This window comes from Populus alba, chromosome 2, assembly GCF_005239225.2.
Source record: "Populus alba chromosome 2, ASM523922v2, whole genome shotgun sequence".
NCBI classification, from domain to species: domain Eukaryota; kingdom Viridiplantae; phylum Streptophyta; class Magnoliopsida; order Malpighiales; family Salicaceae; genus Populus; species Populus alba.
Window position 1 is genome coordinate 5746211 of NC_133285.1, and position 21970 is coordinate 5768180.

Here is a 21970-nt window from a genome sequence, read left to right on the forward strand (position 1 = left end):
CCATCCAGGAAGAGTATCTCATTTAAAGGAGACTGGTGATACTTCTGACACCTGTCATGTGAGTGGGGTTTAGGGTTTCTGCAGAGAAGGTGAATTTTGAGGCAAAGTTTTAACAATTGAGAACGGAGACCCCAACAGTTCTTCTCTGTCGGGGATATTATTATTTATTCATTTTTCACTTTCATTTCCTCTCCATGCTCTTTTACTTTTCTTCTTTCTTCGCTGCAAATTCTGATACAACTCTTAGTCTGTCTACACGCTCTTCTCCTCTATCTTTCCCATCCCTCTGTCTCTCTCAGTTACGTTTCTCACTTATCTTCTCACCCTTCTTTTCTCTCTCCCTCAAACACTCTTTCTTTTGTAAGAAAGAGGGTGCTGAAAAATATATAAGCCATGGAAATTGACCAGTTAAGGTCTGCAACAGAAGATCAGATGGAAATGATGATGCTGATGGACAAGCTTCCCGAGTTCTACGATTCCTATAACGATGTTGCTGATCATTTATCCCCAACAGAGTTTCTTGCTGCAAGTGCAGGTAATATCTCCATCTCGCATTTCAACACTGATAACCCACACAATGCTAGCTCACCTGCATTTACGAACCTACAACAATCCACTCTATCTTCTAATAGTAACGGCACCCCGACTCAAGACCAATCCCCGCAAGATTTCTTTCCCAGTCCATCTTCGTCAAGATGGAGAGGTCTAGGTGAATTACCGGAGGCAAATGATGATGCTACACCATCACAAAAGAAGAATTCAATGGCAACAATGAGGGAGATGATATTTCGAATTGCAGCCATGCAGCCAATTCAAATAGACCCAGAATCAGTGAAGCCACCAAAACGTAGGAACGTGAAGATATCAAAAGATCCGCAAAGTGTTGCTGCACGCCATAGAAGAGAACGGATAAGTGAGAGAATAAGGATACTTCAAAGACTAGTCCCTGGGGGGACTAAAATGGACACTGCCTCTATGTTAGATGAGGCAATTCATTATGTTAAGTTCTTGAAGACTCAAGTGCAGTCACTTGAGAGAGCTCAGGCTAATAGGCCAACAACAACAACTGGGATTGGATTTCCCGTGGCAATGACTAGTGGGAGTTACCTTCCAATGGGAAAAGGATATCACCAACCGCCTGCTCGTCGTCGTCAAAATGTTCAGAATTATGGTGATGCTTAGCTCTTGAAGGGAGTGGTGAGCTGGATGCTTAAATGCATTTTTCTAGTGAGTAGTGATGTTATTAGCTAGTGGGGCTGTAAAGAGCTGTCTTTTATGCATGGCTATTTGTTCGATCTTCAAATCTTGAGGCCCTGTGATCCTTGTTGTATTGACATCAATAATTACAATCTCTGAATACAATGTACAAATGCTCAAAATCTTAGGTGAACATGTCAATTATTGCCTTAGTTAATTTCCTCTCTTTTTTTCCATTTAAAAATCTCCCCTTACATATGTCTAGTTGTGATGATTTCATCGCACTCAAAACCGCGTAATTCAAACCAAAGAAAATGAAGAATCTTGTCTTTGGTATTAATACTGACACAAGTGCAATGATAGTATTATTGCATCTGGCAAACGAAGAGAGTATCTCGCCGCTATACATGCTGCTCTCTGCGGGAAATCAGCCAGGAAAAGAAAATAATAAATGCTAGTGGGTTGATCATAGACTATGCACAAAAAATCTTAATATCTCTGCCGAGAAAAATCTAGAATGGCTTCTTTACAGATAGACCAGTTGTTCACCCACTTCGTCGTGCCAAGGAATTACCAGCTTTTACCGTCATGTTGGGACACTTGGCCGCTGAAAGTCTTTGTAATCCACGTTCTACGGCAGTACAAGCCACAAGGAGACAATCCTGAAAAACTAATGATCGAGCATATATAATAAATAAATTCAAATCTTGTACAAATCTAGTATATCATTAAGGGAAGGGATGGGTTTGTGAATTTTGAGTTGTAATGCTGGGGATTGGGAAATAGATATATACTCCAACTAGTCAAAATAACAAGATAATCTTAATAACTAATAAAATATTACTGATTATTTTATAAGCATCGATCATATCATATAATTTATCGTTTCTCATGTGTTTGCTTATTAATTTCCTCGTCTAATTTTAATACGAAAGGTTTACTCTGTACTTAGTTGATAAGGGGTTCAAAAGTTCTGTTAATCCAGCCATAATACTTATAGATCTGTAATAGCACATCAAGGATCTATTTGATAATGGTTTATGAAGTAGATTAAAATTCAACTATTTTTGTTTCGTCGATAATTGTTCCTGGCCGGATGAACGAGAGCATAGTTTTGGGATAAGAAAGCACCCTGGTTTTCCTCGGAAATGATTGCGCGAAGATTTGATGAGATGGGAGGTGATGGCATCGCCATTGTCGAGGGAGCATGAGAAATCCACGTGAAAATCTGACAAAGAGGTGGGCTTTATGATGTCGTCGTTGGCCGCCTTGACACGTGAAACTCAATCTACATGGTCAACGTATTTGGACTTTTTCTCCAACTTCGATCTCCTAGTCTGCGTTCCGCACGTGATTTGGTAATAGCTATCTGGAAAATAGTTCAAAGTTTCCACTTGATAAAAGATTTTAAAAAATAAAAAATATATTTATTAATTATATTTTATAAAATAAAAATTACCTCTATTTAATAATCTTAACCAAGTAATCGGCATATTGATTGCCTTTCAAAATACAAGATGTCCTTTGTATAGAGATTAGAAAGGATGTAAACGTACCTTAAAATAACATCCAGAAGCTCACAATAAAAAAAAAAAATTGAAAGGAAATTAGGATTTAAAGAGTTCTTATTGAATATTTGCGTGTTTATGTACTTTTTAAACACTAAAATTTGTGTTTGCTTAGCTTTTGTTGTGAATGTCTACCGAAAAAGGAAATTAAGATCATTTACCGAATTTGTTTTGTTGCAATCTTTTGGTGAATATTTTTTCAAGGCTGTTGAAGGCCAGGAAATAAATGATAGAAATAGATGTGAACAGATGCAAGATATAGTTTTTTTTGGGTTTTGTCCTTTGATTTCTAAGGAAATTTAGGTTGAAGATGAAAACCTTGTAAAGTAATTTGTATATAGTTCGAAGCAGTATTTAGACTAGTTATCTAGCTTTGAATCCACAAAGAAGTGTCCATGTAAATATTGAGTGGTAAATATGCTTGATATCTATAATTTTAGATTATTTAAGGATAAAGGCCAAATAATTACAATAGATCACTGCAAAAGTTATTTTCATTTTGAGTTATATGATTTGCATATAATATATATAAGAATGTCAATGAATACTTATAAATTGAGTTTTGATATTATCCATACCCGAACTCAAACTTAAAACTACTACTCATACTTGACTTATTATTTGGTAGATATGTAATTGAATATTCAAAACCAATTTGATTGAGTTTAATGTATGTATTTAGATACCTATTACCAAAACATAGATAATTAATTATGACATTAACTATATAATAAGCAAGAAATACATAGATGAAATGCATAGAGAAGTATGTATTAACCATATTGGAGCCTAGCCTATTCTATAATGGAGAAATCCTAGTTCCATAAAACGGTTATGTTAGTTGTCTGTTGTGACCCTCCGCACAATCTTTCATAACTATCTAAACCATTTTTAATAATATGAAAAATCAACCAAATAAAAATATAATTGAGATTTTATTCCATAGATTCACACCCACTAAAATAATATTAAAAAAAACTAGAAAATTAAAAGAAAAAATAAAGAGGTTGGGCTCTCTTCTATTTAGGATCTTTCTATAAAACTACAATTCCTAAGCTATTTGATATTCCTAAACTCTATCTAATACCAAAATTTAAAGAGAAATAAACAACAACATTTTAACATTATATTGCAACCAAACTTTAAACAAACCAAGACTCATCATTGAAAAATACATATCTCAATTGAACTAAAAATAGATTTAAGAGAAATGAGATAAACATAAATCATTAATACCTTTAAAGATTTGAAAAGAAGGCATGAAGTAGAGGCCATGATGAATAACACTTTAAAACTAAGAGTGAAAAAAATGATTTATGCATGATTAGATGTTGAATATATCAACAATGATAGCTCAAACTAGGTGGAAGTGGTAATCAAGAAAGGAGGTTGTTATTGCTACTGATTTCAACTGCTAATGATCCCAGCTTTGGTTCATTTTCCATTACTCACCTACACCCAAAAATTATTGTTATTATTTACACTTCAACCTAAATCAGACCCGAAATATTTATAAAACATCATACTTATTCAGGTAAATTTAGATTGGTATCCATTGATGATGAAATTGCCATCTTTAAATAGATGAAGAGAGTTGGACCAATCTTTAGAGTGACACAGGTCTAATGGTGATGTTTATATTTAATACATGCATATTTTATTCCCTTGGTTGGTGGTGAATAAACCAGATTTAACCAAAGAGTTGTGTGTTTAGATGCACCCGGACACTTTCGAGGAATATATAGATTAGGGATGAATTTTAGGCAATATCTCATCTAGTTTGGAGATTGATATTGTCTTGGATGAATTAGACCACCAATAATGCTCTAAGCTCAAAATATTGGTGCATGCCTTAACAGGTATTCAGCCACCAAGGCACCTCAAGCTTAAATTAGGGTTAGTTGTCATATAGGTCTAGTTTAGGCTGTTTGCATCGAGGTAAGCTTAGGAAACCATATCGGTATTAGGCTTGCGTCCATAACAGATCCAAACATGTAAAAGTATTCATAAGCCTGGTCTAAGATGCATAAAACCCTAGGCCCATCAATTGCCCCCAATTAGTCTTTATGATGTGAATTGCATAAAGATTGATATTTTTTCATGTATTGAACAATCCATTATGATACACCATGTAACCAGGGTGGTACACATATCCTTCAAATGCACTCTCTAGTCCCATAATATGTCTTGTCATTTCCATTTCCTATAAGTGTTGTTATGGTGGATGGTTCAGGGAATCGTGATTAGCTAACTAAGAGCCTGTTTATTTCTGTTTATTTTTATGGTGGAAAAATATTTATGAAAAAAATTAAATTTGTTTTTATTTTAAATTAATTTTTTGTGTTTTTAATCATTAAAATGTGTAGATGTCAAAAATAAATTTTAAAAAATAAAATAAAAATTATTTTGATGCATTTCCAAGCAATTTTTTTTTTAAAAAAAAAAAAAACAATTGATACCACAATACCAAGTCACCAAACCAACTCTAAATATATAAGGGAAACTAATGTTTTGGTGAGAAGATACATGAGAGAACACTAATAGCATGTGCCATTTAAAATTCTAATTGTCTACCATTATGGATACTACGCCATTAGGTTTGAGACTTGTTAAAATCTTGTTTTTTAGGCTGGTTTGGGGAGTGTTTAGGATAATGGTAAAAAAATTTTCTTAAAAGTACTTTCTATTTAAAAATTTATCAAAATAATATTTTTTTAACTTATTTTTTACATTACCACATTAAAATGATATAAAGATATAAAAAAATAATTTAAAGTAAAAAAAATATTTTTTTTTTTAAACTAGTTCAAATACAGGGCCAAACACCCCTTTCATCAACGAGACATTATTAAAAAAGGCTAGCAATGTTGGACAACCTATATAAGGTCAAGAGTTAGCCTTTTTATTTATATTTTACCATTTGATTTGCCTTATCAGTTTATTTCTCTGAGGTTAATTTCTAGTAAAGTTAAACCACTAACAACCACTACTAAAACCATAAAAAAAAAAAAAAAATTATCTCATATACAATTTCTCTTACCTACACATTTAATAAACCTAAATATCATAAAATTTGAACCAATTTTCCCTTCTCCCCAATATTTCTCTTATGGATGGCCTTCGATGATACTAGTTACCTATTGATTTATTTCAATTTCTTTCATGATTTCATCCTGCATATATCAATTAACCGTCCTTAACTCAAATAACACAAGTTTTTTCGCATAACAATATAAGTTTCTCTAAATCTCCTAATTTTAATAATTATTATTTTCCAACACATACATCATCACAACATGCCAAATATCTATTCCATCAAACATTCTACTTCATTTACAAATTCTAAGACTTCCACATTAAACCATAAGCATTTCAATATCTTATAATCACATAAAATTTCACATTTACCACTTCCCCTAAAAATATTAATTTCCTACACACAATTACTCACACCAAGAAATCTAATAAACATATAATACCATGGAATAAAAACAAATTTTTATTTCCCTAATTTTCCCCCCTGGCTAGCCACAAGAGCACAATTATTTATGATTTTTGTCCAAGTTTTTCCTTCAATTGTGGTTGTTATTCTCATCATTAACATCCTCATCAACTAACAATTCAACAAAACAACATTTTCACTGAAAAATCACATAAACCCTATAATTGAAAATTTGAAAATCTCTCCCTTCTCACATCAAAACTGCTACCCCTTTTTTTAGACGGAGGGTTTACATTGAATATCCAAAGGGTTGATTCTTTGATTAAAAAAATGAAAATAATCCTATAGGTTGTGGTGGTCTGGTAGCTTTTAGAGGGACCGAACCATCATTGGATGGGCCACAGATGTGTATATCTCGTGGTACATGCTTAAAGGAATTGGTCAGGTCCACCGTAGCTTTATGAGAGCCCTGGGCCTGCAAAACATTAACTGGCCCAAGGAAATTATTGAAACAAGATCATGACCAATTGTATGCGTTCTATGAAATTAGACAAATGCCGAGGGACAATGAGAGAACAAAATGTATAGAGACAGGGCACAGTTCGGGTGGGGCATTGGCCATATAGTTAACTATACACGAGGAGACTAGGTTGTTGGAGAGATTGGAATGGGTCTACACGTTTGGGCAACCTAAGGTTGGGGACGATCAATTTGGGGAATATATGATAGATATTGAGCTGAAAAGGTATAAAATAAAGTGAGAGATACGTACGTCTATTGCAATGACACGGTTCCTAGATCGCCTTTCGATGACAAAGTTTTCTCTTACAAGTGTTCTTGGGAATGCAGGTACAGAAGAGCCGGACAAGAACTACTTCTCTTTGCTTTTCGCCATACCCAAATTCTTGAATGCTGTCTGGGAGCTGATTAGAAGTTTTATGATCCCCTGCATAAAGGGTCCAGATTATAGAGAAGGCTGGTTTACACTCTGCTAAGGGTGGTAGGGCTGGTAATTCCAGGATTGTCAGTAAATATCGCTCCCTTGCAAGTGCAGCCTCTGAAACAGTATGGCTGTCATCGTTATTTAATGAACTTATTTAGACTTTTTATCAATGCTTCACCAGCACTCTTGTGTGATAATTTGGGCGCCACAAATCTTGGCTTTAATCCCATTCAGCACTCAAGAATGAAACACATTCAGATTGATCTCCATGAAGATCCTCAATGTGCACCGTGTTAACACTGCATATCAAACCTCTCAATGGCTCCTCCATCTTACGGGGGCATGTAAGGTAAGTAATCTAAAGTGATCAGCGATCAAACATCAAACTCCAAGAATCAAGCGCATGATTAAAGACTATTATTCTCACGCTGAAGTCTTGGCCAAAATAGCAACGTAATCATGGTCTTAACAGGAGAATCATGCCTCCTTGAATGTGTTGTAAATGCCATGCTTAATTTAAGCTTTCCTTCCTAGAAAAGTTTATGCTCTTGTATATATCTTGTATCTACAACAATTATAGGGTGTGTGCTGAAATCTGAAACAAATACGTCTTTCAGAAAAACTGTGTATTCTCTGAAAATTCATCATTATAAGTCAAATTTCATGGAAATTCTGATACCAGGACTGTCACATCCAGGGTCTTGCGTCCCATCTGAAAACTTAATCCTAGTAATTGTTCTTCATGCGCCAACAGTTTTCCTCCACTTTGACCTGGACAGGGATATAAGAAACCTTCAACAAATTACAAGATAGTTGTTAGGATCACATACAGACTTAGTATTCTATAAATACAGATTCACCTTTTAGGAACGGCAAAACGTTTTATGCCAGCCCTAACTTTTCCGCCAGGTAGTTTTAAGGAAAAACATATACCTTAAAAGCTACAACGAAAACAAATCATGGGATGTCCAAATGCGTTCTGTATGAGACTAGAAGCATTTTAAACTCAAGAGCACCCTACCTCCCTGGCTCTATTTACGTGTACAATTTATATGGACAAATTAAATAATGGAAACAAACTAATTGTCAACAGATTTTTTCAATATTTGACCAAAAGTAGCAAAGCTCTTCAGACTCTAGACAGAGCCAGCAGGTATGCCAGGGGTTTTCGGTAAAACCTTTCACAAGAAACCAAATCTTGCACAAGTGAGAATTTTAAAAAAAAAAAAACTGAAACAAAAGGCAGTTTCCAAGTAATTACCAGGTATTATGTCGATCAAAGCGTAGGAACATATAGCTGGATGAGATATTAGAAAGCATGGCACGTGAAACAACCACTCAGGGAACCCTTTTGACAGGTTCTACGGAACGATATAGCTTTACGAGAGTTTGTGGAAACTTGATGTGCTTGGTTTGCTAGTACCGAGCTCCGCATTTCTTGGGCTCTCTTTTGAGCTGATCTCAGTTTATTCATAATCCTATCCATAGACGATGATCTCTTTTTCTCAAGTTTCATCTGAAATTGAGTCAGTTAAGGCCACAAAATGCACAAGCCTCTAAATTTACAAAACATAGAAACAAATATGAGTGGTTAAAGCTGGAACCTATTAATCTTGAATCTCAGTGACCAAACAATATAGATTTCTTTTTGTATTTTTCATGATACAATATTATATTAACTGAATAGTTTTGAGGAAGAAAAAGTTAGAATCCAGGTAAAAAGTTCATTGCTCAGTTAATCAAATACTCAGGCACGGCTAAAAGGCTATCAATTCTACATGGAAGTTTTGTTCATCAAAACCCCAAAACTTAGAAAACATATGTTTCATATCATGTGATGTATCCCCTTCCTAGTTATCAAACTGCAAGGATGTACAATTAATGTAGCCAAGTTTATCATTTTAGACATCTGAGCGCAATATTCTCAGTGCTGATATATGTCCTGCAACTAATAAAGGTTGTGACTTTCTGATATTCTATCTAACACCAATATCTTATTACGTAGAGACAAAGCTTTCAAAAGATCATAAAGGAAATAGTAGAAAAAATATCTTCTCTCCTGCACCCAGGCTGATCATTAAGTGAATTAATCCTTTAACTTTAATCAAAATTAGAGGACAAAACACGTGGGGAAGAAAAGAACCTCAAGTTTCCTTATTTCTGCCTCAGCTTTTGCCTTCTGCAGGTTCTCCCATGCTGTGATTTTGGCTTCCTCTCTTTTGACCCTAAAAAAAATATAAAAGCTCTATTTATCCATCAATCATGGTTTCTGTTCAAAGCCCTAATATCCTAGTAAGTCTAAAGGATTGCGAAAATTCAATAGAAAGACTTACTTTGAAATGCTCTCTCCAGCCTCCGAAACATCCAAACCTGATGACAGAGCATCAGCAGCTTCCTTTCTCCAGTCATCAACAATTTCTGAACTTTTTCCATGGTTGCGGGCTCTGTGTTTCTTAGACCACCTTGTGATCGTAACCCTTTCATCCACCTGTACATCCCTGACCTCAGATTTAGAGGAATTGAAACCCTGCAGTTCCACAATAGGTAGGGAAGAGGGAGTGGAGACGGAGAATGATGGCTGCCTGGTGGGAGATGAATGATTGCTACCTTCAGGGCTCATTTGGGTGGCCATGTCCCTTCTTGAAACAGCGCAAGATATATCAGTTGCTGCATCCTTGAGACCATCAAGCTTTTCATCTGATTTTTAGTTAACGGTGACATGGAAAGTTAGATACTGCAAGATAAGAATGGATCAACAGTTGGAGGGAAAAAAATTATATATATATATATATATATATAGAGCATTGTTCCCATAATTATATAATATTGTCATATTGAGTTATTCATCGAAACCATTTCAGCTACCTTTCAAGCAACAAGAACAAAATAATTAAATCGCATGCCAAAGGATGCTTGCCATTAAAATTGGATTCTTTGAAGAGATTCAGAAAACGATTTTAGTGAGATGAACATATCAGGCATTTTGAATCAAACCACCCATGCGATTTGCACTGTCTAATTCTTTGTTTAAAGTGTTATAGTTTCAACAACCTGACTAACTTCTATAGATACAGCATAATTCAGCCCTCCAAAACAGAAATTAAAAATTGAAAAAAAAAATAAGCAGATCCAAGAAACCAGGCTGAAGTTTACAAACTCGTACCTTGGGATGGCAAAGAAGACTGAGCTAGCATCTCAGAGCAACCATGCACGCTAACCGAACGAGCCATGCAAGGCTCTGTCCGCAAAGGAAATGCAACACCATGGCTCCCGTTTGATTTAACAGCCAACCCATCGGCAGCTATAACACTGGCGGAAAACGGAGAACCAGCAATGAAATTCCCCATATTCCTGCCATCAAACACCTGAATCGCAGGCGAATACAAGGAATAATACGCAACCCCCGGTGGTCCAAGTGGTCCGCTCTTTGACTTAGGCTTCCTCTGAGCAGGCTGAATCGAACTCCTAACAAACCCATCTCCCGAAACAGGACTAAATATCCACCTCTCAGCATCCTCCCATTTGGACGGCAATGTTCTCCCGTTGTTATTATTATTAGTATTGTTATTAAAAGGGGAAACAGCAGCCGCAGTAGCATTCATGACTTGGCGCCTATTACTATTATTTGGCAATGGTACTCGCTCTGAGCTCCAACCTTTCTGCATCCCAGCACTAGAATGATAATTTGGAGTTCCAGGACTAGGAAATGTTCCGGATTTTCGAGATGAATAAACTATACTCTTTTTCATGTTACCCAATCGCGGCGAAGGAGATGTAACGACATAATTAAGATCTAGTGATGCAGGTCTCCGCCTATCCGGTTTTTTTGTAATTGCATCAGATCTGGATCTGCTCTCCTGACACTCTACATTAAATTAATTGAGAAAAATGAAAAGGTTGGACTTATAATTTGATTTGGTTGTTACCTTTGAGAGCGAGAGAGAAGGAGCTTCTTGCTGAATCAAGGAGATTATTATCGTCTTCTTCTTTTTGAACTGCTTTTTAATTGAATGAAACAAAGGAAACAGTTAATTTTAAATTTTAAATTTTAAATTTTGTATTTCTGTTTTTACTTGTTAGCTTTTGCACTGGAAAATTATAATAACAACAACAATAATAATGGTTGGCTTAGCTGGACGTACCTTTCGCTTTTTCTGCTTTTCTGGAGGGACGAGTGTGAGTGTGAGTGTGCTGGTTGTTGTTATTCCCTACTGTACTCGGTTTGTTTGGATCTGGACCCCTCCAGTAGCTCTCATGTTGATCATGTGCAGCCAAATGCTGCATTGCACACTCCAAAAAACAAAAAAAGAACAAACCTCATTATATCGCCGCTAAATCTCAAAAACCGCCGCTCTAGTGAGAAAAACAGCATGCTAGGAGTTTACCAGAGAGATTTCAGAGGCGAGATATTCATGATCATAAGCATCGGAAGCAAAAGAGCAGCGATCGCCGCTAGCAGAAGTAGAAGTGAAGAGACTGAAGTTGGATTCTAAAGTGAAAATTACAGAGTCAGGACTTGCATCCCGAGCTCTGAATCCTGATCTCGACGAAATCTGGTCGCGGTGGCACAACAGCTCCGGCATTCTGGAAGTTTCGCAATGTATTGCTTGTGGCAACTCTCTGCCTCTCCACGTTATAGTGAGTCGAGAGAGAGAGAGATTCGCGCTTTTCAATGGCAATGGCAGTGGCGTGTGTGTTGTGTGCTCGCTCAATGGCGGGTATTAAAAAAGGAGGAGTTTTTCTAATTTTAATGTCATGATCAGTTTGTTTGTTTCTGGGGGAGAAGGCCTATGGGTATTCTTTTTAACTAACAAAAACCTAAGCTGTGCGGTAAAATTATAGTATCAACTGCGTGATTCGATGTCGATTAGAATAATAAATTTATGTCTTTGTTGTTTATAAAAAAACAAATATTGGATGAACGATGTCTTGGACGGTAAAATAAACTTTTTACTACTTCATTTTTCATTCTATAGTTATTAAAGGGTATTTTTCAACCATAAAAAAAATTAAAAAGTAAAATTACTTAAATACTCTTTAAAAAATATTTCATTATGGTTGAGGGGGTTTTTTATTTTTAACTTTTTTAAACACGGTATAATGACTTAATTACTCATAAAATTAAAATTCTCAAAGCAATACTTGAAAGGCTTTTATATAATTTCATAAATATCTTTTTGTAGTAATTATTTGATCATAAAGGTAATGTAATAATTTGACAAGTAGATAAAAAGTTGGTGACATATGAGTTATATGCGTCAATTGCTCTGTCATCTTTAAGCGGTGCATATAACTGACTTTAGCAATAAAAAACTTTCTTTATTTGTATCATTGAATTCCTCGCGGCATCCTTTTTTTTTAGTTGAGGTGCATGTTGGTTGATTCTCGACGGATTATCATCGGCAATGTTTTTTCTTTTCTTTTTCTATCCTTAGAATTTGTGCTCAACATTTAAAATTTTAAGGTAGTCCTCTTAGTTGCATATATTTTAGTATTCATACTTATTCTTTTGATTTGTAATTTGTATCCCTAACCCTTTTGTAGGTTTTTAATTTTTTAGTTGAAAATTATCCTTTAATATATTAATTAGTGGAAAATTGAGATTTGAGGTTTTTTTTAAAAAAATTTAGTGCTTCAGGTCAAATGACTCGAGTCACGAGCATAATAGGTTAAAAAAAGGTTGACATTGTTTTTTATAGTTTTTTTTTTTTATTTCATTATCCGATATTATTTTTTCTTATTTGACATTGATTTTTTTTTCTTTTTTAAAATGTATTTATGTCTAATAAACTTTTTTTATTTAAAATAATTATTCGACAAACAACGAAATGAAGCATGAGTCAATCAACTAAGATTTTTCTAGGAGGCAATAAAAAAAAAAGTAAGAAAGAGACAATAATTTGAGCTAATTTTAGGTTTGGAGTTTTTTTTATTGTGATTTTTGTTTTTGTTAATGTAGTTATAAGGGTTAGATTGTGTTTATTTTTTAGGTCTAGCCACGTTTTTAAATTCTTTTAGCTTTAAATCATATTTTATATATATATTTGGATTATTTTAATATTATAATATAAAAAATAAAAAATATATTATTTTAATATATTTTAAAATAAAAAATAATTTTCACCGCGCATTCGTGAGCAAGCTATTAATGCGGTTTCTTCTTTTTCTCGATGTTGTGGTTGAAGGGTCTTCGTCGTATCCTTCATTGCCTTTTACTGGAAATTTGAAATTTGACTAGGAGTGAAATGACAGTGGGGGCCATCTCATTGTCTTATTCGATACGATCTGGGCAACGATGACTTTCGATCACATGTTTGTTTTTTCTTCATGACAGCATGTATCGACCGTATATCTTCGAGCTGAGGACAAAATGCAAGGGATAAGATTCTCTGCTTGAGAAATGATTCGCTGCGATGCAAAATTTTTACCGTCAAGAGATGCAAGATCTGGAAAGCAGGAGAGAGTGAAAAGTATTGTAAGGAAAAAAAAACGGTTTAGAGAAGAAGAAGAATACATCTACCATTCATATAAGACCAAAAAAAACATAGCAGTCAGTTTTGCGGTTATAGATTATAATTTAAAAAAAAATTTTGAAAAAGTATTTTTAATTATTGCTAGTTGAATTAAAATATATATTTAATTAAAACTATTATTCAAATTGACATTAAAATCTATGAGTTTTGTGTACTTGTTTTTCTTTCTTTTTGGTCAATAGGTCGATTCAAATTATTTTTTCTACTATTTTTTAATTTTTTTAAAATAGTTAAAAATAAAAAAAGTTATAAAAATATTGTTTTAATATATTTTAAAATAAAAGATTTTACCAAACTGTTTACAAAGCTGTAAATGGAAGCAGTAGTTATAAAGGCGGTTTAAACTGTTTTTTTTTTTAAATAAATATTTTTTATATATTTTTAAACTGTTTTAATATATTAATATAAAAAAAAAAATAGACAGAAAAGGCAAAAGCTCCAGTGTATTTTACGACAGCTGTATAATTTGATGTACGAGAGGAGTTGAGTTTTTGCATGCTTCGCAGCACATTAAAAGGTCCGAATTTGTCTACTCATGCTTCCCATAATTTGATGCTTCATTATTAGCTTCACCGGGTAACTTGATATTTTGAAAAATAATTTGTGTTGGTGTTTACTCTTTTTTTTTTTTTTTAATGTTTTTGGAATTTAGAGAAAAGAGCTGTGTAAGTTGTGTGACAAACTGGACAAGCAAAAGTCCAGCTCTGTTTGGAGAGTACTATTGCGAACAGGAAGTTCTTGCCTGAGTTTGCCGTCACATCTTAAATCGCTTAAGAATTTTATTGTGGCTGTAAAATAATATAAATTTTATTTTAAAATTTTATTTATTAATTTAAATTATTGAGTTAAAATAATTTTTTGATACAGTATTAAAATTTTAGTAACCAAATGGTTATAAGTTTGAAATTTACTATTTTTATTTATTTGATAAAATTTAAGTATAAGATAAAATAGATTTGTATAAATTTTAAATTTAAAGGGTTTTCTTTGAAAAAATATATTAAAAAATAATATAAATTATATTCTAAAATTTTATTTAATAATTTTAATTAGAGATAGTTTTTTTTTAATAAATGTATAAAATCAATTAGGTGTTCTGGATACGAAGAAATTAAAGGAGCACAACTCAGCGGAGCTGCTTCCGCCTCCACTTTATGTGATTTACTCGCAGTTGTTGGCGCAAAAGGAAGCTTTTGGAGAATGCATTGATTTGGAGCTGGTGGGAAATGTTAAAGGAGCTCAAGCTTCAACTCGCCAGCAAGGAAATAAGGACAGCGGTATGTGCTTTGCAAAACCTGCGTTTGTGATTTAACATGGTCGGAGAGTACTAAAGTGATGTTTGTTGAAGAGACCAGGTATATCCACCAATGAAGAGACTTCCGGGTTGGTGGATGATGCACCTGACGAGGAAGATGATGGTCAAAGGAAGAGAAAGAGGGTTCAAAGCAAAGAGGGCGTTGATCAAGCAGGATTGTATCAAGCTCATCCACTCAAGATTATTCTCCATATATTTGACGATGAGGTTTCTAATCACAAAATCTGCAAAGCTCCTCACTTTGAAGTTTGAATACTTGCTAAAGTTGAATGTTGTATGTGCTAGGGTTGAAGGATCGCTTGAAGGACCAGAAAATAACATCTTGTGCAACTTGTTTCCCAGTGACACTGGCACTGAGCTGCCTCACCAGGTATGGACGTTTGTTCTCCCTTGCATTTGATGAAAGGAGAACTTCACGTCCGTATAAGTGGGCCCAGCATTTGGCAGGGATTGGTCTCTCACTAGAGACAGCCCCATTACTCAGTGACCTTGAACCTGCAAGCAGTGAAACAGCTATAAATGAGATTGTTTTATCTGGATTGTCTCTGTATGCTTTGGGTTGCAAAGTCGGAATTCTTTGATTGGCTTACAGGGAACAGCTTGAATCACTCACAAAGCTTGAATGGCCTGCTCTGAATTGTGAAAGTTTTCTGTGGGTTTACACCTTTATGCGATTTACATGGCCGGTCACCTACAGGCCCCCCACCTAATCAGGCTTCAACTTTGCCTGTCATTGATACAAATCAACTTCAGGAACCAATACATTTCAATATGGACGGAAGATCAGAGAGTGTTGGGGAAGATGGGGTCTCTAATCGCAGCTGCGTCTGCTGTGAATGATGTTAAGCTTAGTCCTTCAAAATAAATAGTTAGCTTTTTTATCTTGGAGACAGATCGAGACAAAATAAACTAAGACATCAGAATTATAATACAGAATATTACCTCTGGTAGATTATTGTTGCAGACAGTGGTTGTCCAGCATTGTTTAAAGAGCACCTTCATATGGTGCATCTACCTTACGAGCTGTTAGGGTATTTGAATGCTAATCTACTTGGAAAGTCAACTGCAACCAATTCACTATTAATGTAAGAAAGAGTTGCCTCCTGGTGATTTATCATGTTCATGTTAAGCCTCCCAATTGTCTTTATTTACAGTGTTCTTATTGTGTTGTTTGTCTCAAATGTGGTGTTAGTTTCCTTGCTGAAGGACTACAAATTCATGTTTCCCGTTGGTGTTCTGCAGGTCAATCTTTATATATTAAAGCTGCTACCTTTGGATCAAGAAAATCATGTCTTAGCTCATCAAGTGCACTGTCTTGCAGTGCTGTTCGAGTATTTCATCGATGAGGCATCTCCAAGTGCAAAGTGTTCTTCTGCTGTTGATGTTGGTTTGTGTAAACCTGTTAGTGGTAATCTTCTTGCTAGATCATTTAGAGGGAGGGATCGCAGGAAGATGATATCCTGGAAGGGCATGGCATGCACCTCTGGCGACCCATACTAGCAATAGAATCTCAGGGCATACAGACGAAATGATTACCAGAAACTATTGCTGCTACCTCTCTGCTCGGGGTAGGATTAGGTATTTGAGGGAGGTGTCTTTGAGTGGCATGGCGAGGCTTGAGGATTATTGGTTTACTCATGCATCTCGTGAAACACGAGATCAGCCGAACTTCCATGGGACTGGGATTATGATAATTGTCACCAAGGCCATCTGAGGCATGCTTCCCAGATCGATTACTTCCCAGTTGGCTTTGCATTTCCAGTTCTAACCCTAGAATCAGGGCTCAGATGGTACAGAGCTTTGCCTAGAACGCAAAAGGCAATCAGACTGACAGGCCCCATCATGCTACTCTAATTTTCATTTGTTTGCCATGTACAATTCTGCTCGCTGACTTGACCTTGATGATGTAAATACTTGCTAATATCTCAGAAGTCCATTGCTATCCACATCGATGACGAAAACAAGTGACTGAGTGAGGCTTTATATATACTTCTCCTCCTCAATGATTCAAAATCAATACAAAGAAAAATAAGAAGGGATCATTATGAGAGGAGAAAACAAAGTTACAACACTGCGGGAGACATAGATAAAATGGTCACCAACACAAAATGCATTTGCCAATCTAATTACTTATCAAAGAAGTTCAGAAGAGATGCAAACACAGTTAGTACATATTGGAAGGTTTGATTTACATCACAGTAAACCTCCGGATCTAATCACTGTAATATTCGTATCTTCTCCATTTACAGAAGAAAACACAATTCCATTAAATATGTACAGTCACCTACCATACATGATTTTCAACGGGGATAATCACAAAACACTTTCAATTCACCATGGACCTGTCTGAGTTCGTCTCAAGCACCGTTTCTTACCCCCCTGCTGCATATTCATCATCTCCGCGACCTGTAACACCACCAAATGGAGAAAAATCAAGAAGACCTCAGTGTCTGTGTGGTTACTGTCAAAAAGTACATTAAGCCACAATTATAAATGTCAATTGGAGAGACACACTGCTGAACAGAAACACAAGAAGCGCTAAATGCTATCGCAATAGGAAGCAATGATTTCCACAACTGAAATGCCCAGCAATGTACATTGTCCAGCTTATGTAGGAAACGTATAAGGCAAATCAGATGGTGCATGCTTGATCATAGTTATTTCATTGATAAGCTGCAGCGCTGGTTTGTCATATTCATATGAATATAGCATTATAAACACTAGAGATTTCTTAAAACCACAACGTTCTATATCAGTATTGCATCAAGATTTGTGGCACACAGAAAGAAGTTGACAATTGACGTAGTTACAGAAAATTAGCAAGTAGAAAGCACAGTCAAAAGTGATACTCCTGATCATCGCTCCTATTTGGAAAAAAGAAGGTAAGAAGCACTTGCATCAATGATCCTTATTTAACGCATTCCACTTCTCCCATTTTTTTCAAGCAAGGAGAAAATATCTCAGGAGACCATCATTTACGAATATGCTTGCTATTGTTATCTAAAGGAACTTTAATTATAGTCTTAAAATTTACGAAGTACTAAGATAAGATTTACAATACATTAAATACAAGTACTCATTAATTTATAATCACTTGAAAATAACCTTTTAGGAAATAAATAGTATTATTTTCTTCTCTAAGAACAAGGATACTCTTTTTGTCAAGATTATAATTGATCATTTGTAATCATCACAATCACGGTGAAATTAGTTAAATTACAAAATGATAAAACAAATTATTACGATATAATAAGTAAATATATTTAACAGTTTGTAATATAATAAATTAAATAATATTTATTGAATTGCCATGGAACTATAATTAGTCAACTTACAAAGTCAATATTTGCAATGCTTTCAAGTAACCATAGAACAAGCAAATATAGAGTTTGTACACAGACGCACACAAGATGTACCTCCTTTTATTGACATTAAGCATGGACATTTTTTGTAATAAAGAAAAAGGTGGGAAAATACATGCAGACTTTATAGGAGCATTGAATAGTCATTAGACATGCTATGAGCAAACAGGCAAGATTATTCATTATTTTCCGCTCAATGGAAAGAGCACTAGATAGATTTAGCACCTGATTTTTCTGTATTTCCATCATTTCCGCCTGCAGTAACCAACCCACAATCAATGAGTGGTAAATACAAAGATTTTGAATTTGTAACAGACACTGATACCTTGAGTGGGTGGGTGTGATATGGCAGGAACAAATAATTGTGAGTGACAAAAGCTAAAATACCTGTTTCTTCCGCAATTCTTCGTTTTCCTCTTTTAACTTTGCCACTTCTGCTTCCAATTCCATGGTATAAGCCTGATAAAAACCAAAATGAGAAATATATTGAGCAAATGCTAAAAAGTAATAATCCAACACACTCTGTTTTAAAAATATCTACTTATGTTCCTGTATAATATTTTGATTCAAAATAAGTCAAAAGTGTTCAGCTCTTAATTAACGTTTGTTGAATTTGGCCCAATATAAGTTCAAATTCATGTTGTGATCCTTAAAACAAATGTTCCATTACCTTGTAACAAACTGGATCTTTATAACTTCTCATGACCTTGACTTCTCAAAAACTTTCATCTCTTGTCATGTCAGATCGCTATCACATTACCATTCTGCCCCATAATCTTTCATGGTGTTTTGGCAAGCGCAGAGGCCATAGATGATAAAAGTAGAAGGTTAATGGCCAGCAAAATTCATGAACCACAAGAAGAAGAAACTTGTGATTGTTTTTTCTTTCTTAATTTTTGTTGGCATACAACAAGTGTCAAGATGGAATATTTCAAAACAACTTACTGATATGAAAACCTAAATATCACAGTCATTCTTCTTTTTTCTCTTTCGCACAGAAAGCTTGTCTATATCGATACTTATCAAGTGTCTAGGAACTTCAGTCAATAAAACATGGCCACTAACCTATTACTGGCTTTCCTCTAGTTTGGTTCATTGTAAATGAACCGTTGTTCTTTCTCCTCTTTTGCACAGCAAGTTTGTCTATATGGGCACTTATCAAGTGTCTAAGAACTCCAGTCAATAAAAACATGGCTAATAACCTATTATCGGCTTTCCTCTAGTTTGGTGCAGTGTAAAAGAACCATTGTGCAATTGTACGGAAAATAGCAAATAAACCATGGGATTGGTTACATCTAATGCACGGATAGCACATGCTTCCACACATTCTTTTTATCTTAAAGATATCAAACTTGCTTCTAAATTAATGCAAAGTTTCAATTCAAGAACAGATTTCAAACCAGTATGAATTTGCAGCAAACTGACCTAATTAAATCAAGAACTAAATGTTTAAATCAATAGATGATATATAAAATATCAAACAAGATAATCACCTGCTTGCGAGCACGAGACCTTGCAGCTGACTCTCTGTTCTTAATCATTCTCCTTTGCCTCCTCTCAACCACCTTCTCAACAGCACCACCCGCTCTCCTTCCCCTTACACTTTCTCTGAAAACATAAGGCACTGGAGATACAGAAGATGTATCCCCATTACTCTTTCCAATCCCATCTGATGACAGCTGGTTCGCAGGTGACCCCGTTGCAATACCTCCCAATCCAACCACTCCCATCCCTCCACCCTGCATCAAACCACTATCGATTCCTTGATCTCCAATCCCCAACATTCCACCTCTAATTCCAGGACCACTTTGTAAAGGCATCTGCGTCACATATCCCATTTTAGGCTGCTTGGGAAATATTTGCTGCTGCTGCTGCACCTGTGCCTGATTTGATCTAACCCCATTAGCATTCAAAGGCAAATTAGACGATTGCAAAGAGATCTGATTAGTACTATCGTTATTAGGCTGCGTCACATATCCCATATTAGGCTGATTGGCAAATATTTGCTGCTGCTGTGCCTGTGCCTGATTTGATCTAACCCCGTTAACATTCAAAGGCAAATTAGACGATTGCAAAGAGATCTGATTAGTATTATCGTTATTCAATCCTACACCCCTATTCTGCTGAAAACTAATCGCTAAACTATTATTGGCCGACCGGGATAAATCACCAAAAAATCCACCATTAGTATTAACTTTTGGAGCCACTTGAATATCCTCTCTCGCCACCCCAGCTCTCAACAAAAACTCCTCCAAAGTCATCTCTCCTAAAGTGGGCTGCCTCTGGGGCACATTATTAGCAGCTCCAGCACTAGTCCCATTAATAACATATTCCTTTGACATGTCTTTCCAGACCTCATCCACCGTCCTCTGACTCAGCGTCCGCGGCAGCGTCAGCGAGCCCTGACGCTGGAGACCACCACCCTCTTGGACCCCAGTAGAGGTGGCTGTTGCTATGGTCTGTGTCTCCTCTGCACTCCATATATTCTTCAACAGCTCATCCATGTTCATTGACCCAAAGTCCTTACCTAATGATCCTCCCATTGTGTTTTGAAGTTCGTCAAAAGTTAACGAATAGATCGATGACTGTCTGGTCAGCGGAGAATTCCCCGGTGGCCTGCCACCAACGGCATCTGACGGGTCATTTGAGAAGTTCTTGAAGTTGAAATTCGTCCCCATTCTCTAAATTTCTGGATAAAACAGTGTCAAAATAGCTAAAGAATTTGATAACTAAATCCGAAAAAAAAAAATTCAGAACCCTAACTTCATTGCATTTCCAATCCCATGATGACATTTATGAACCAAAAAAAAAACTTCAAGAATTTTTTATTTTTCTAAAAATAATGATACAAAAGTAGCAAAAAGAAAACAAAAAAACTCTAACCCATGCAAAATGAAAGCTGCTTCATAAAAATAAAATAACAAATGTTAAAGCAGAAGAAATTGATACTGCCTTGCCTTGTTAATTATATCTGTAATTAACACAAAATAAATACAACTGAAGTATTAAGAGAGAGAGGAGGGGGAGGAGAGCAAATGAATAATAAATAATATACCTCTGTTTTGCGCTTGTATTTCTATCTGTTATGCTCTGTTTTTTTTTGGAATTCACCCTCTACTCTTGTTTTGGTGTCTCGCGTTTCCAATTTTTTCTGTTCTTTCCTTCTTCTTCGCTTTTTTAGGGCTTCATGGATGCGCCAAGTGTCGACAGTCTTTTCTCACTGTTTTTTTCTTTTTCTCGCTCTTAAGAGTTAAGACTCGGATGAGTTTAATATATTTTCTTAAAGGGTACTCCCCACATAGAAACTAATTAACAAAAATGTAAGTAAACTATTTATAGACCAGTGCATTTATTAAAAAGATAAAAAAAAAACAATTATCTAAATTTGGAGGTGATTCATCTCTATTTTAAAATCATTTTTTCTCCTTACATCAAACTAATTTCTTCTATATTTAAAATTGAGCTTATTATTTATAATCAATTTTATAATTTTGAATTTTTCAAACATATAACAATAATGGAATCAACACCATTGTCAAAATCTCTAGTTTATTGATAAAATTATATAATTTTACAAATAAATTATATCTAATATGTAAAATCAAATTAA

The 21970-nt window shown here is 35.1% G+C and overlaps 3 protein-coding genes and 1 pseudogene across 6 annotated transcripts; 2 read left to right on the forward strand and 2 right to left on the reverse strand.

Annotated features, from left to right (window-relative positions):
* Positions 1–1385, forward strand: LOC118062627 (transcription factor HEC2). Its single transcript, XM_035076461.2, has one exon. It carries the CDS (start codon positions 394–396, stop codon positions 1180–1182), a length of 789 nt encoding a protein of 262 aa, XP_034932352.1. The 5' UTR covers positions 1–393; the 3' UTR covers positions 1183–1385.
* Positions 1386–7672: 6287 nt separating this feature from the next.
* On the reverse strand, positions 7673–11905 carry LOC118062628 (uncharacterized). 3 transcript variants are annotated; one of them, XM_073407340.1, is made up of 8 exons: positions 11536–11905; positions 11293–11428; positions 11077–11145; positions 10314–11015; positions 9484–9847; positions 9294–9375; positions 8412–8666; positions 7673–7942 (listed from the first exon to the last, which is right to left on the reverse strand). In XM_073407340.1, the coding sequence occupies exons 1-7, from the start codon at positions 11731–11733 to the stop codon at positions 8460–8462; spliced, it is 1758 nt and encodes a 585-aa protein (XP_073263441.1). In that variant the 5' UTR covers positions 11734–11905; the 3' UTR covers positions 7673–7942; positions 8412–8459. The 3 variants fall into 3 exon arrangements, with proteins under 3 accessions (XP_073263441.1, XP_073263440.1, XP_034932355.1); XM_073407339.1 differs by having other exon boundaries at positions 7673–7921; positions 11293–11440; XM_035076464.2 differs by having other exon boundaries at positions 11293–11440.
* On the forward strand, positions 11862–16969 carry LOC118062630 (THO complex subunit 5B-like; annotated as a pseudogene).
* Positions 16970–17090: 121 nt separating this feature from the next.
* LOC118062629 (ABSCISIC ACID-INSENSITIVE 5-like protein 5) lies at positions 17091–21632 on the reverse strand. 2 transcript variants are annotated; one of them, XR_004689806.2, is made up of 6 exons: positions 21416–21632; positions 19854–21049; positions 19031–19136; positions 18748–18819; positions 18586–18615; positions 17368–17404 (listed from the first exon to the last, which is right to left on the reverse strand). XR_004689806.2 is itself a non-coding variant. In XM_035076466.2 (5 exons), the coding sequence occupies exons 2-5, from the start codon at positions 21036–21038 to the stop codon at positions 17330–17332; spliced, it is 1362 nt and encodes a 453-aa protein (XP_034932357.1). In that variant the 5' UTR covers positions 21039–21049; positions 21416–21627; the 3' UTR covers positions 17091–17329. The 2 variants fall into 2 exon arrangements, 1 of the variants encoding a protein (XP_034932357.1); XM_035076466.2 differs by lacking the exon at positions 19031–19136 and having other exon boundaries at positions 17091–17404; positions 21416–21627.
* Between the last annotated feature and the right edge of the window lie 338 nt (positions 21633–21970).

Excerpts from the sequence above, each read along its gene's own strand:
- LOC118062627 (XM_035076461.2), top strand. The coding sequence starts at position 394 with ATGGAAATTGACCAGTTAAGGTCTGCAACAGAAGATCAGATGGAAATG.
- LOC118062628 (XM_073407339.1), bottom strand. The coding sequence starts at position 11,733 with ATGCCGGAGCTGTTGTGCCACCGCGACCAGATTTCGTCGAGATCAGGA. Across the intron at positions 11,441-11,535 it reads TCGCCTCTGAAATCTCTCTG|TGTGCAATGCAGCATTTGGC; the intron begins GTAAACTCCTAG and ends TGTTTTTTGGAG. Across the intron at positions 9,848-10,313 it reads GTCTTCTTTGCCATCCCAAG|ATGAAAAGCTTGATGGTCTC; the intron begins GTACGAGTTTGT and ends ACTAAAAATCAG.
- LOC118062629 (XM_035076466.2), bottom strand. The coding sequence starts at position 21,038 with ATGGGGACGAATTTCAACTTCAAGAACTTCTCAAATGACCCGTCAGAT. Across the intron at positions 18,616-18,747 it reads AAGAATTGCGGAAGAAACAG|GCGGAAATGATGGAAATACA; the intron begins GTATTTTAGCTT and ends TGGTTACTGCAG. Across the intron at positions 17,405-18,585 it reads TGGAAATACAGAAAAATCAG|GTCGCGGAGATGATGAATAT; the intron begins GTGCTAAATCTA and ends GTGGTGTTACAG.